Here is a 15,581-nt window from a genome sequence, read left to right on the forward strand (position 1 = left end):
TTAACAAAGAGGATATGATTGAAACCAGCTGACAGACAATTTTTGCATTTTTTAAACTCTAACTTTTCAAAATCCTTGACTTAACTTATTACCGACAACCAGCTCATGTCTGGACAAACCATAAACAACTTTGAAAATTAAGAGAGAAGCTCTCTTCACAAAAGCGAGGGCTAAAAGCCGAGACCAAATGCCTGCGGTGTTCCATCATGAGGCGAGTTTGCATTACAAACAAAGCAAGACTCCACAGAAGAAATACTTTAATGTGCTGAAGAAGATTTCTAAAACCCAATAGCAGAAATGACAAATTTATGGCAACTGAAAAGCAATGTAAACAAATTTCAAAAACACCACTGTCTCCTATTTATTTGAGACTAAGTACAAAAGTCTCATGTTTGAAGATATTGACACAGAACCATTTATTTTGTGGGGAGCAGATTTTTTACTGAACCAAGTGGAAGCCAAATCACAATCTATCAGTATTGCAACATCCTGGCTTTGTTGTAAAGAATTCATTTTGGTGAACTAACTTCTGCCGCATGAAAGACCAGAGCTAAATTATGAGACTAAAATAGTGGTATAGTGGTAGTGCTGAACCACTATAGAGCAAAAAATCCTGTATTATCAATAGCGACTGGAAAACTTGTTACATTTAAAACTCAACTCTCAGATTCCAAACTACTCTTCCTAAAGAAGGTGATGAAATAAGTACACATTTTTTTGAAACACAAACAAAAATCTCTCCAAATCTGGAATTTAATATGTTGTTTGTTTTACTGGTGTACTGTGTTGCATTGATATGTGTGAATAATAGATGGTGCAACCTTGAACATATCAGATAAGAGAAACTTTATGAAAGGGACATTGAACTGCAAGTCATTGCCCTTTGACCTTATGATCTCATCAAGGGAACCATCAAACATCATTCTGATAACAGCTTACATCAGCAGCTCTGCCCTTTGACAATGATGACGCATATAGTGAGCTCTTTTACACACTGTTATGTCTCAACAGCAAATTTAAGGCCACCAGTCTCACCTCTTCAACTGCAATAACTTAAATGATTTCCATTATCTTTCATTCTTCTGATATTTTACTATTAACACAAACGTGGGGAAAAAAGAGACCAAAAAATATACAGAGGGAAATAAAATATTAAAAACAGAAATATTTGTTTTCAATAAGTATATCTCTAATGGTATTGTTGACATAAAACTCACGCCATATGGTGGTAATATACCAAGTACCCCAAAAGTACAAATAAATCAACATAATTAAATCCTTGAATTATATCTAAAAAGGAGAAGAAAAGTGTACTGAACACATGAAGAAAACAAGATGCAAAATTTGATTAGTGGATAGGTTTGAAATAGTATTCCAGAAAAAAAAAAAAACAGCAATATTAGGGAGCAACAAAAACTTGAACTCTTGAAAGTATCAGTCTCAGACTTTTCTTGTCAGCCCATTCTCCTATATACTACCATCTAGAATCTCAAGCATTTACTTTCATATCACGAGCTCCCTCCCTCCTCCACAACACCTGGAACTCCAGCGATGTCCTCCTCCTCCAATCTTGTCTTTCTCAAATAGATTTTTCAATCCTCTCCCTCACAGCTGGACATGGTCTCTCTATTTTATTCCTAATCTCTGCATAGCAGCTGTCCAGGGGAGAAGGTAATGTTAGATGAAGGCAAGAGAGCCTGCAGGCATTGGGTCTGAAACAGCCAGCCGACTGACTACATGAAGTCTAGCCCCATCAATTCATTCTGAACATTTTTAATGTAAGACAGGGTCTGGATATTGCTTTGTGGAAAGCTCTGTGATATGCCTTGACTAGACAAATGTTGTTTTTTTTTAATGGCTTTCAGATGGAAAAATGTCTAAACGTTTTAATCAAATACCAAATAATGTGCAAGAGTGACCAGTTTTCTCCAGATATATGAAGAACAGAGTGGCTTCACACTTCTACTTCACTGTGTTGTGGTTATCTACCACCAAGTTGGCTCAAAGGTGACTTCCACATTTTTTCCTTGTATACAAGAAGGCAAATTCTGGTCAAGGAAAACTCATCCATTTCGCACATAAGTTTTTAGCATAAATAATGTGATACTGTGATGTTTTTAGTCAAGGTTATCTTACTGCCAGACTCTCATACCAGCACATACCTACTGGAAAGGAGTTTCCAATACTCCCTGTCATTTTCATTCTGTGCAGTACAGACTGGCCAACTCACACCTGCAGAAATGATCTTGCCACACAGCTTATTGTGAATCAGAAGGGGCAAAATGAAATTAATGATAGCCATCAACAATTTTGTCAAAATCAATGCCCTGCACACCAACAATCACTGATGAAACCAGATATTTACCTACCTATAACACATTTTTTCTAGAATATTGCTTGATTCTTCTTGATATAGTTGGTCAATTGGTCTACTTCAGGCTTGCAGGCCACCTTACTCACACACACACACGGCTTCAGCACAGCCCACAAATTTTCCATGTTTCTGAGAGCAAGTCTTTTGGATGGCCACTCCAATATCAACATAGATTGCTTACATTATATTCCCATGGGCATTCCAAAATTGTTTAGTCACAATAACATTATATGTGAACTAAATCTGAATAAAATAAAAATATCTCTATCCTAGCTGACTTAGAAGAGAAAAACATTGGACTTAATTCATGTCAAGCAGAGAGAAAAAAGGTTGTATATTTTAAAACAGTTTTTGTAAATACATGGTTTCATCTTGATATGGTTGGAGAGAACAAGTGTCTTAGCAATGACCTGAAAGGGTTCACTCACAAAGTCCTGTTACAAAGACCAAATCTGCTTTAATTGTCAAGACTTGGATGCTTTGGAGCATGAAGGGCACTGCTGAAAACATCCAATGACACTGTAGTGTAGTGCCTTTACTAAGCTACAGTCTGCTGGGGGCGATGTATGCGTACAGCAGCATCAGCAACGGAACCAGCTGGTCACCATGGCCAGCTCAGATCTCTCCTCTGGACTTCACAGAGCAGGCAGTTCAGACAAGCTAACATTAATCATAGAGAATAAATCCCACACTGAGCAAAGGGGGACTCTGAACAACTCCCTCACCATTAAACCAATCCTCTCATACAGTGGAAGTCTTACATAACATCATGTACAATTATGAGAAACTGGAAGCTGTCTTTACTGCCAATGCAGACAGAGAAAGAGCTCACACCCTTACTGATTCCTTAGTGTTCAGGGGAGAGAAAGATAGTCCAGGTGCTGCTAATTTAAGCACTTGATTAATTGGTCATTCGCAGGTGTGGCCATCTGTTCAAAAGCAGGAGTCTTGGCAGCCTGTTGCACTGAATCGTTCAAGTGTGTAACGATGCTGGAATGGAAAGAACTCTGCCAAAAAGATTAAATACAAGCAACTGTTCATCAATTTGAATGGGGTTATAAAACCATTTTCAAGCTTTTTGAACTTTTTAATTTTACAATGAGAAAGTTATCACAAATTCAGAGAAGTGATTCACAGAAAAATAAAACAAGTATAAGGCTAAATAAGTATAGCTTGACTGAGGGGCTTTAGGGGAACAGCCTCTTCTATCTAAAAAAGATATTCAATAATATCCTTCTCATATTCAAAGCAGCATTAAATTTAACCACATCTGGACATTGTTTTTCACAGAGATTAATCCAAAGTATTTCTTTACGATAATGAGAAGTATTTTTCAGACAGCTATATACATTGTCTAAATTCTGTCGTAGGTTTTAACAAAATAATTCAAAGGAAAAAAACACAAAAACTCTTAATGGTCAGACGTTTGATGAGATAGCTTACTTAAATACTGTAAAAGTAGTGTAGTAAATTGAGCATCTCTACTCTGTATACCAAATTCCAGACTGAAATTTGATAATTCAAATTTGAACTCAGCCTTAATCCATACATTGCCACTAAGACGTTGTTTTCTTGCTAATGTTTTCTAACACTAACACTTTCTAACACTTTAGAGAACACTGTGTTTATACTAAGATCACATTTCACACATTGTGTATTATATTAATGAGCACCTAACTGAATATATTTAGGATCAGAGTGAAGAGAGCTTAATACAAATGCAGAGCACATTTTTTTACTTCACAATCATGTGTCATCTGTGTTGGTCTAAGACAAATCCACATACAGTACATGGAGGATGGGTTAAAACATGACAAAAAGTTAAAATATTAATGAAATTAAGTACTCTGGGGATTTTTGCATTGAGGGCCCATATCAAACAATAAAAAATATATAAATACTTATCTTATTTTAATACACAATTTTCTGTGGTATTTAGAAACTTGAAACTAAACTCTTTAAAACACACTTGAGCACAGTAAATAAGTATGAAAGAGAACAAGGTCCACTGAGAAAAATATCACAGATCTGACTTTTTTTCTCAGAATTCTGGAAAAAAAAGAGAAAACGTTCAAATTCTGACTTTAATCTAAAAAAAAAATTTTCTCAAAGAATTGAATTAGGGCCATAGATTAAATAGAATCCTGTCTTTAATCTCTAACTTTAATGCAGATGGTGTAACCAGGAGCAACCAGCTTCCATGACAGAGACGTGAGCTAAGCAGAACTAACTTTCTGTAGGAACATGTCGATTAAGTGATTTTATACATCGTCGAGGGGTTCCCGGATCCTGAGATATACCGTTTTTACAGTGGAAAAAAAACTGACTTTACAGTTCTATTTTTCCCATATAGAACTATAAACTTTGAGCATTCAGCGGAAGGCAGTGCGCTGCGCCTTTTCACTCCATCACAAAACAATACACAGGAAGTTGTGTTTGTCACTGGACCAATCAACTGTGAGGTTATTACAAGCCGTGGGTAGCAGGTCAAGTCTGTAGAAACAGCATTCTTCTCTTTTATGACATAATCGTGTATTGATCTACTTGAGTCATTTTTGTTAAAGTTAACTTTATAGAACCAACAATCCTCTAACATAACTGAGGTAAAGCAAGAACGCGGAAGCTAGAACAGCTAGTGTTAGCAAACGCTGCTTAGCTGAGTTAGCTTAGAGGACATGAAAACCCGGTAGTATTCAGGAGCAGTTATTTTAAAGAAGCGACTTTTAGCGTGTGAAGATATGTCAATCAGAAACTAAACGTATTTATGTTGACATATAGTGTTAAGTAAGCCTATCGGATTACGAGTCCGATGTCTTTATATATCGGATTTCCCCATTACGCTGCGTGAATTTAGGCTAGCATAATAAGATTAGCTTAGCTGCTACATAAACGACAACATCCTGCAAACTGGAAAAGACATTGGATTTAGTGGGCTTTAAATCGGGCTCGGCGGGTACGCTGACCCCTCAGAAGAAAATGAAGAAGAGGAAGGAACTGAATGCCTTGATCGGACTCGGAGACAGTAAGCGAAAGAAGACTAAGAAGGGGTCAGGGCACCGACTTCTTCGAACCGAACCACCGGGCTCGGAGTCAGAATCGAGCTCGGAGGATGATGACTTCAACAACTTGAACGGCGGAACTAACTTTGGAAAGTGAGTGATCTGCTGTTCTACACATCAGTACATGAATATGCGGATTAATTGTAGGTATTTTATAACTTATGTTAAATTGGTGTTCACATTGCAACTCAAACATTCAACATCCTTTTCTTAAAATACTTCATTGTCTGTACGTACTCCTTAGGCGATTGTCTGACCAATTATTTACATATTTTAAAATGAGTATTGACCAATTTCAGCCTTAAAGCCACTAATGCTCCACTAATCTGGAACGAATGTCCAGAAAACTGCAAAACAGCCGAAACACTGAGATCCTTTAAATCAAGGCCAAAGACCCACCTATTCAGATTTTTTTTAAATTCATAATAACTGAAACATTGATCAATATATTTGATGCACCTTTGCTTGCTGTTTTTGAGGATGACAGGACAAAATGCAATGTTTATTGCTGTTGTATAATTGGTTGCTGTGTTATGATTTTATGGTGTAAAGCACTTTGAACCGCCTTGTTGCTGAGTTGTGCTATACAAATAAACATGATTTGACTTGACTTAAATTGTCACATATGGCCCCTTAAATTGAATCCTGAATGTCCTTACTTTGGGACAATAAATGATTTATATTATTTCCACTCTAACACTGTTCTTGACCTGCCACATTAAACTTATTAATGTGTGGCAATTCATCTACACTGACAAGATTGGAAAGCAGAGTATTAATTACAAGGTCAATAGGCTCTGGTATCTGAATGATACCTACTGGTCAGAGTTGATGGATGAATGGATGCAAATACAAGGCAATTCTATAAAAAAAAAAAAGCTGCTAGAAGCTGCAAAAAACTAGTTTAAGGTTCACCTTCATTTGCGGTTGTAATGTCATGAAATCACAATTCTGTGGGAATTAATACATTTATAAAAACTGGCTTTCACAGCTTAAAGATCATTTCATTTTGAGCAAGCTTATTACTCATACACATGCAGCTTTCCAAGGGTCCCCATTATGAATAATAAAAGAGGCTGTGGAGTTTCAATGTCTAATGTTACATGTCCTTTGTTTTTACAGAAGAAGCTACTCACAGTGCTGCAACGTGTGCTACCCATTGTTTTTGTTCATCATACTAGCTGCCTGTGTTATGGCTTGTGCTGGACTCATATGGATGCAAATTGCACTGAAGAAAGATTTAGACTCACTGAAGGAAAAGCTGCATAGCAGTAAGTGTCTGGTGATTAAACAACACAGTGTCCTCAGCTCATGAAACCTGTTAGTATTCTTTAATCTAGTCATAAAGTGTTTATTGTTCTTGGCGCTGCTTTAAACACTTTCGGCACCTGTTGTTGCAGTGGAATCCAGCCAGAAGGTGTCATCGAGTGAAATACCCAAAATAAGCGAGGATCTGAAAAACAAAGAGAAAAAACTTGAAGACATTGAAAACGGGGACAAGGGATTGAGTAAACTCTGGTCTAACCTCACAGAAATGAATCGCAAGGTCAGTCATGTCTGCTACAAGGCTTGTAATATTTTGTAAAATTATATGCGTCTAAAGGAAAAGTCAACGGAAAACATTAAACTGAATTACTGTATGGCGATTGCGGTTTGTGTAGTTTTTCCTCACTACAGTTTTCATAGGTATTTCTAGGAAATAAACCTTTCAAATGGGGCTCTGTCTAATCAAGCTCCTTAATACAGTTCTATGACATTTTGACATCTATATGTCAGATTTAGTAACATTTGCAAGTAACTTTCTAATAGATTTTCAGTCAGATTCAACATACTTTCAACACTTTTAACTAAAATGTTTTTGTTTTAACCCACACAGATCACATCTCTGGATTCAGCTGTTAACCATTTGAAAACCAGTCTGAAATCCTCTGCTGATTTAATTGGCCTTCCAACCACTGTGGAAGAGCTTCAGAAGGTAAAACCAACAGAAGCTTGAAATGTAATAGTTTTATTCTGATTTCAGTTACTTCAAGCATTTTTCTCTGTTTCAGAGTGTCGCCACGATTGGTAGCACGCTCACAAGTGTACAGCATGACGTGGAAACAATGAAGGCTTCTCTTGAAAATCAGAAGAAAGACGATGAGTCAAAGAAGACAATGGTAATTCTGAAATAATTTTGTTGTAGTTCCTGAATAACCAGTTTAAGTAGATTACTATGTGCAGCATGGAAGAAATGGTGTCCAGTTCAAACCACCGTTTGAACATGAGGTTACACTTATTTAGGAGTTGGAGCCTGTGTATGCCAAGCTATAAACTTGTAGAAAAAAAATGGCTGCAAATTATATGGCCATTGGGAATTCCATATAGTACCATCTATTCTCATCTCCTGCTGATTGATCACCCCAAATCTTAAACCTCTCTGCCCTCTGCTGATTAGATGCAAGGAAATGGGTCTTCAATCTTCTGTGTGGCATCATTGTCAGCCAATCTTGCAATCATAATATTCCTTTACTGTTTTTTTTTTTAATCTATGTTGCAATTAAATTGTTTTCGCAAACAATGAAAGTTCCTTTCTTTTATGACTATGACTGGTTTGTAGCCTCAAGCTGACTTCTTTCACATGAGCAAAGCTAAGGACGTTTTTTAGTGGTCCAAAGTACATAAGCACTTCTCTTGTTCAGCTATTTGTATTTCCATCTGTAGGCTCACTGCAAATACTGCTAAAGATGCCTTCTGTCATTGGCACCAAAAATAACTGAACAGCACATTGAGATTTCTGTAGTACATTGGCGAGACAAAATTGTAGTTTAATCTTCCTCTGATTCGTAACTGTAGCATTTGTCTTGTTTAAAAACTGAAGCATATCTACTACCGTACATCCAAGCTTATTGTGTTGATCTTCCGAATCACGGCATGAATCCAAAGGAGGAGCGCTAGTGATCGCCACCACAGCCAGATTAATATGTGTGTTAACCCACGCATGTAAGCAGCTTGGCAGTTCTTGTCAAGCCTATGTTAAAGGAGTCGTTGGGATAAGAGGGTCCTGTCAGTTCTTTGGATCTGTGCCTTGGCTTTGCATTCATAATACATTAAACAACTGCCAATCTATTTTGAGGGCTTAGATGCTATGAACTAAAACTAGGTCAGATTTCTGAAAGAATGGAAAAATATTTTCCTCATTTCTTTACAAGCGCAACACGATGAAAGGAGAAAGTCAACAAATAATTTGCATGCATGTATTTCTGATACTGTGACCTCAATAATTTTGTCTTATTACCTATAGTTTTGCAAGCTCTGTCTAGAGCTTCTGAAAAGTGCACTTCATCCCTGTTAGGAATGGAAGTTTTGGAATGGGGCCATAATAAAAATAAATGAATAATAAACAAAGATGATTGCAGAAAAAAACTAATATCCCGGTTGCATTAGCATGCACACCCTTTAACCAAGACTCTGTTGAAGATATTTTTTATTTTATTTTACCAGATGAATAACACAGACATCACAAAGAGGCACACTGTTTACAGAAGTAATAATGGATGCTGCCGTCTGTGGTTTGATTTTAAAGTTGAGCAACTGGAGCCAGTGGTATCGTCACTAGATGATAACAAGACGAAGGAAGCTAAGAAATGGCTTCTTCTGGTGCAGAATTATGACTCATGTCTCACATGTAAACGTTGAATAAAATGCAACATGACTGGTGTGACTGCAGATGCTTTGAAAACTATCAAAAGAGTCAGTTCAGTTATAGAAATGGCACAGATTGGATTTTCTTGGGTCGTAAGGATTTGACCCCAAACTGTTCTTAACTTCATCCACATAACTAAAACCTCAGGTTTCAATTGAGGCTACACAATATATTATGAATATATTGTCGCTATACTTGCATCCCAAGGAGTAGTTTGGAGTTCAAATATTGTTGTGTTCTAACTGTTATGATGCAAACACCAGACACGAATTACACAAAATGCTAAAGATTATAGAATGTAGGAAAAATAGATGAGAGAGAGAAAATAGGAAAATATGCACAAATCACAACTGATATCATTGCAATATTTATACATTTTAAATTGCATGCAAGATTTTCTAGCATTATGCATCTCTTGTTGCGGCCAGCAAATCGTTAAGTTAAGGGTGTGTGTATATGCATCCAGGTTATTGCAGCCTTACGGCTTTTATATTTTTTTTATACAGTATATATGTCTTTTATGTGAACTGTACATGGAATATATCACAACATTGCAAAAATATTTTTTGAATAATTTATCACTGTTTCACTTTTGTGTATCACGGAAATCTGACATTTTAATGCAGCCACTCAATGTATGGAAGTAAATATCTCCAGACACCTCTTCCTGTCTCCAAAGCTGTGCTCCATTTTTGTTTGTACGACTCTGAACTGCAGATATATTGACATGTTGCATATCTTTGGCAGGACATCACAGACCTAAAAAGAGCCATGGGTGAGGTCAATAAGACTGAGGAGCAGCACCATATGTGGACTGATGAGCAGATCCACATTCTTCTGTCTACTGTTGCAGACCTCCATCAAAGAGTGGCCTCATTAGAGAACGGGTCAAAGCACAGCGTGAGTAATACCCTAATTCTATGGTGACTAAATTTATACATACATATACATGTTTTTTCCCCACTGAATTTGTTTTATCCAAACAGTAGCAGAACAATTGATCTCCTCATCAGAATAACTAAATGCATTTTTACAGATACATTTTTCTTAGCCAATTGTTTTCCTTATTAAATTTTTGTTACTGTCATCACTCTGTATCTGGGGGGAAAAAATTCTCAAAACTTCACAAACACTGTCTTAAGTCAACTTGAATACAATTGGAAGTCAATTGCCACTGATCCCCTTGTTAAAAATTCATTTCCTTGACAGAGCCGAACGCACAATGAATTTGGGTTAATGAACCCTTTTAAAGTTTAACCATTCAAAGAAAGAAAAAAAAAAGACAGTAACAGCCAAATACCGAACTTCTAGTTCCAACTCTTTGAGTCCACAGATTCCAAACACACAGTAATTTAATTGCCTTCTTCCTGCCATGCAGTTTCTGTATAATGACACAGTAGCTTCACCGGCTGTCAGCAGTAAAGAGCCTGAAACTAAGACGGTGACAGAAACAACAACACTGAAAGAAACACCTCAGGATTTGGAAGGTATTGTGTAGAAAAAAGCAATTTATCCTCATGGCTTTCTTTGCACTCTGTGGCTGTTTAACATAATCTTCCTATGACAGACATGTCCACACCACTGACAGTGCCCCAGACCAGCAGACGTCCTCGCTTCTTGACTCCAAGGCGATCTAGGAGGAATGCTGGAACAAAATGTCCAGGGAGGGTGTTGCTGCCTGGTGTCATTTCTCTGACAGGTACACAACCCGGACACCTCTCCTTTCATTAAAGACTTGTGTTACTTCTTTAACAGAGCTAAGTCAGTTTTTTTTTTGCGTATTTATTCATACTTGGAAAAAGTTGTTTGTTGCATTGCGTAAAGTTTTTCATAAGTAGTAACTTAATCATCCATATGTTTATGTGTTTTCAGTTTTGGGAGGAAGTCAATAATAAAACATAGTCAAAGGGAAATGTGATAATGGTTTGTTTATTGAACTCAAGAGATCCCAATAATGTTTTTGTCAATTTGGCGTGAACATGGCTATTTGTTCAAATTGCATAGCGTTCACGTACATATACGTGTTCATATTACTGTAATAGTTGTTCCTTTTCTAAAACACACTGAAACTCCATCATTTTATTTGTGTTTCTGAATTCTTTTCCAGACCTTGAAGACATCTACCAGCGAGCCGGAGTTGGACGTGACTCCCTTGGACTTACTTACCAAGACCTGAAGATGCTGTTTGGGACGTTGACTCCCAGCGAACATGCCGTGGCGTGCTTTGATGACGGAGACCAGAGGTACTCCCTCATGGAGCTGAGAGCTGCTGTGGGTTTGTGAGCTCAGCGTCATTGAGAGCAGAGAACAGTATTGAACACCCAGCAGGGTCTGGGAGTGGGTCTGGGATTCCCAACCCTTATCTGTAGTTGCTGCACCTTCTGTGAACTCAATATTTATCATTTTGATGGTGGTAAAAGTGGCACTGGTATGCCGTCCTCTCACACCTCTCCCCCAGGCCCACCCAGTATATTGTCAGCAAAAAAAATTCAATTTTAGCAGTTATCCATACAGGTTTCTGTTTGTAAAATCAGATCTTATTTTAACCAGTTCCTGGAATCATGTTTGTAATCTTGAATAAGTCCTGTTTTCCACCCTCGGACTTCAACTTTGAAGTGTTTCTGTTATATAATTGTGTTTAGTTTTTTTTGTGTGTTTTTTATCCATTCTGTCTCATCCTGATGTAATGATTATTGTTTAAGGTATTTTAGGCTGCACCTACCAGCTATTGCAGATGTTCCCACATATGTACATAAACACCTGGTTCAGCTCAGCTAAAGCTTGTTTATAGGATGTGGAGAAGGACTTTTTATGAATGTTTACAAATGACTACTAGAAATGGCTTTTTTGAGGTTTTCTTTGTGTTTTTAGACAGTTTCCTAACTTATCTCAGAAACAATCAAGTATACGAACAGTCAAAACTTTTGTATGCTCTTTTCTAAGCTAAAACTAAAGTTTAAAGTGCTTTCCTCTGCCTTTTGAGTTGTGACCATGTACTTAGTCCATCTGTGCATTTATCTGTAGTTTTGTTGCATATTGTTTTTGTTTTTCTCATTTCTTGATGTTTCGCAGATATGAAGGGCTACGAACTCATTACAAGAATTTTTAAGGGTTATTTATGAGGCATATGTAGCAATAAGTGAAATACTGCCGTGGAATGAAGGCACACCAACCTCACAATATGTAACGGGTAGTGTGAGAAACACTGACCATCACTATTTACTTGATACATTTTATTGCATTATAAAGGACCTAATTATGTGTGTATTCATGAAATGGCCATATTCAGACTTGTTATGTTGTCAGAGGGGTTGGGTTGTTTAAAATTTAATCACAGAAATACTCGACGAGGCTTTTTTTGTTGATACTGATTTGTTGTTCTCCTTAAGTTCTGACCTTTTGGTTCAAGAAAACATGCTAAAGGTTAATTGACAGAATTAATCATTTAAAATCCACCAGAGAATTGATTAATTGGGTCACAATAAAGATACATCTCAACAAATTAGAATGTCTTTTAAATTTTTTATTTACTCCAGTAAATAAAGTCAAAATCAGATTCATCACGTATAGAGACAAATTGTTTAATAATTGTAGCTGAGTGATGGCAAAGGAAAACTCAAAATGTACTTTCTCAGATACTGATTTTGTGTTTGCAATAAACTACAAGACCAATAAAAAACAAAGGAATTTATACAACTGGCCAACCAAAAATGCCCAGGTACTGTCCAGTTTATGCACTCGATCTTGATTGGCTATTTGGGTCTCCTAGACATACTTTCATCATCCTCTTGATAATAAATCTGGAAAGTTTACTTACTAAACATACTGAGATAAAATGGTCTTTAAACAAGGTTTTGGTACTTTAGACAGTGTGCCAACTTCTATTGGAACATTAAATCAACAGTTTTCCTTCCACTCACCTTTCTGTAATATGCTTGCATACAGCTCTCAATGAAGAGCCAGATTATTTTGCTGTGGTACATTTCTATTTAAAATCCTTTTTCTTTGGTCTTTAATATTTTAATTTTCTGAGAAGCTAAAATTTGGGTCTTTAGTAGCTGTAAAGAATCATCAAAATTGCCAGAAATAAACACTTTTACTGTTTTAAATCTTAGGAGTTTCACTTTTCCGTTAAATTTCTTAAATAACATTTTGATAGTTTAGGATTGATGCACTTTTATGCTAACATGTTCATAATCTTAGCTAAAAATAAATGCATCTGACTACACACTTGATTTATATCTCTTTAGACCAAAAATGTTGTGTTCTCCACTTTTATGCTTTAAATTAAAAAGGTATTAGGGGTCTAACTGCTCTGTAACTGATCTTATCAAGGTAATAGTTACCATTAGATTATGGCATGTTTGTTAAATTCACCATGTTAACATGAGTACATACATAAATTAAATGTTTCTTTGCAGGATGAAGGTTTGTCAAGCTTTTGTGTCAGAGATTTTTGGGTCCACAATGCAACTGTAAATTAGATTTTATGAATGTTTTTTGTTGTTTGAGCACCAATGAATAAAGACAGTTAAAGGCTTGAGTTTCTTATGTTTTTTAAGGATACATTCAGAAGCTTTGATTTTGTGTAGCACTTTTACTGAAGTACTTTTGCATGACTGAAAATGAAATTTACAAAAGACCGCGACTTTTAGCAAAACTATGTACAAATTTCATGTTTGAGAGCAAATTTATCAACAATCTTAACAAAACCAGGTTTTACATGAAGAACTCTAAGCCAGAGCCCCTTTAGCCCTCCAGTCTCGGGACAAAAGCCCCAGCAACCCCTCTTCATCTTCTTCTCCTTCCTCCTCCTCCTCATTGTTATTATCAGTCTCCATTTCTTCATCCTTTCTTGGCGCTGGTTTACTTTTCAACACATCCCGCTTGTCCCTCAGCAGTTCCACCCTTTTGTAACACTCGATCTGTTCATCAATCTCGTCGATCTGACGCTCAAAACGTCCCTCTTCATCGTCCTCTGCCACGATGGCCTCAGACTTTGTGTTCACCTGTCGGATCTCCTTCTGAAACTCTTCCCACTCCTTGTCCATCTGATCTTTCGGGGCGTCGACGTTCCGCACTTTGGCGTCTCTGACCGGATCGTCGAAGAAGCCCTCGGGCAGCGCCTCGGCTGTGTTGTCTTTCTTTTCGGGAGTCTTCTCCGGGGCGTCTGCTTTGAGGATAGATCCCGAGTGGGAAACGGCAGGCGTGGGTGGGATGGAGCTGTCAAAGAAATCAGCTGGCAGCTCTTTAGCGGGCTGCGCTGGGACATCCGCTTCATCAGCGTCGTCCTCGTCGTAAACTCCTGCTAAGAGGCTCAGTCCTGCAGATTTCTGTGTGGAAGCAGTCGCCTTTTCGGAAGACTTCTCAAAGTCTCCAGGCAAACCCGACTCAGACTGACCTGCTGGTTTGGCCTTTTTCCCAACAACTTCCACGCTGTCCTGTGTTTTCCTTTTTACAGGGTGACTCTGTGATACAGCTGGTTGGCTCTTTCCTTCTTTCAACTCTGCAACCTTGTCTTTATGCTGCTTCCCCAGAACATGAGCTGGCCACAGAAGTTCAGACTTCACCTGCACGGAGCACAGGACACAGCTGAGGTGGCCCAAACTGTTGTATTTGGCGAAGGGAGATTCCACGCGTTTCTTCTCCGTGTTCTGTCGTTGTTTCTCCCTCATCAACCGCCGGAGTTCTTCTTGATTTACTACTTTTTTCCCCTTCTTGGACGTTGCCATTCTTGGTAACGAAACGTGTTAGCTTAGCTAGCTACTTGCGCCACAAACAGAAATGTCGCGCTTCCTCTTGTCTTTGCTCTCACGGCTCATCTCTTCAGCGCCACCATCTGGAAGGGAGTCAAACTCAAAGATTCACCAACCGTGAAGCCATACGGTTCTGTAATCGGGGTTAATATACACAGTCTTGAAAAGTCAAGAATTTTCTTTCATCATTTTAAGCCCGATATATGGGGTAAAATTAGTGTGTTTAAGTTTCCATATTTTATTCTATTTCCCCAAGGAGATAAGAAATGCTCCCAATTCAATCCAATCAGACTAATTTTTCCCTCTGTTTATCAAACAAAAATAAACAAAACTGTTTATTTTCATCTGATTAGTTGGGGGCTGCATTCTGGAAGCATTTGTTTATTATCCTTTATGTGTTTCATTCCATTTTTTTCTGATTTTTGCTGTTTTACAGTGCATTGCAAAAGTGTTCAGACCAACACAAGGAGTGCTTCATTGTGAAGTAGAAGTAAAAAGGCACACATTTTTCAGTTTTTTTTTTATTAATCTTAAAATTGTGACATGCATATGTATTCAGTCTTCTTTCTAATATCACTAAATAAAATGCAGCGCATACTGTTCTCATGAGTCTCCTAATTACCGATTCTGCTGGTTTGAAATTCAATTTCAATATAGGTGTTTACTGAAAACTTATATATATATATATATATATATATATATATATA

General features: G+C 37.4%; 2 protein-coding genes across 2 annotated transcripts; one reads left to right on the plus strand and one right to left on the minus strand.

The window, feature by feature from the left end:
• Window positions 1–4,801: 4,801 nt before the first annotated feature.
• On the plus strand, window positions 4,802–13,658 carry efcab14 (EF-hand calcium binding domain 14). The gene is made up of 9 exons (XM_028020602.1): window positions 4,802–5,526; window positions 6,556–6,704; window positions 6,834–6,979; window positions 7,310–7,408; window positions 7,485–7,592; window positions 9,866–10,018; window positions 10,497–10,605; window positions 10,686–10,817; window positions 11,226–13,658. The coding sequence occupies exons 1-9, from the start codon at window positions 5,351–5,353 to the stop codon at window positions 11,399–11,401; spliced, it is 1,248 nt and encodes a 415-aa protein (XP_027876403.1). The 5' UTR covers window positions 4,802–5,350; the 3' UTR covers window positions 11,402–13,658.
• Window positions 12,472–15,332, minus strand: znf830 (zinc finger protein 830). The gene has a single exon (XM_028020603.1). The coding sequence runs from the start codon at window positions 14,848–14,850 to the stop codon at window positions 13,852–13,854; it is 999 nt and encodes a 332-aa protein (XP_027876404.1). The 5' UTR covers window positions 14,851–15,332; the 3' UTR covers window positions 12,472–13,851.
• Window positions 15,333–15,581: the final 249 nt, after the last annotated feature.

The sequence above is a fragment of the Xiphophorus couchianus genome, chromosome 6 (assembly GCF_001444195.1).
Source record: "Xiphophorus couchianus chromosome 6, X_couchianus-1.0, whole genome shotgun sequence".
Taxonomy (NCBI): domain Eukaryota; kingdom Metazoa; phylum Chordata; class Actinopteri; order Cyprinodontiformes; family Poeciliidae; genus Xiphophorus; species Xiphophorus couchianus.

Coding starts and splice junctions, on each gene's coding strand:
- efcab14 (XM_028020602.1), top strand. CDS start 5,351: ATGAAGAAGAGGAAGGAACTGAATGCCTTGATCGGACTCGGAGACAGT. Junction 7,409..7,484: donor CTGTGGAAGAGCTTCAGAAG/GTAAAACCAACA, acceptor TCTCTGTTTCAG/AGTGTCGCCACGATTGGTAG. Junction 10,818..11,225: donor TGGTGTCATTTCTCTGACAG/GTACACAACCCG, acceptor ATTCTTTTCCAG/ACCTTGAAGACATCTACCAG.
- znf830 (XM_028020603.1), bottom strand. CDS start 14,850: ATGGCAACGTCCAAGAAGGGGAAAAAAGTAGTAAATCAAGAAGAACTC.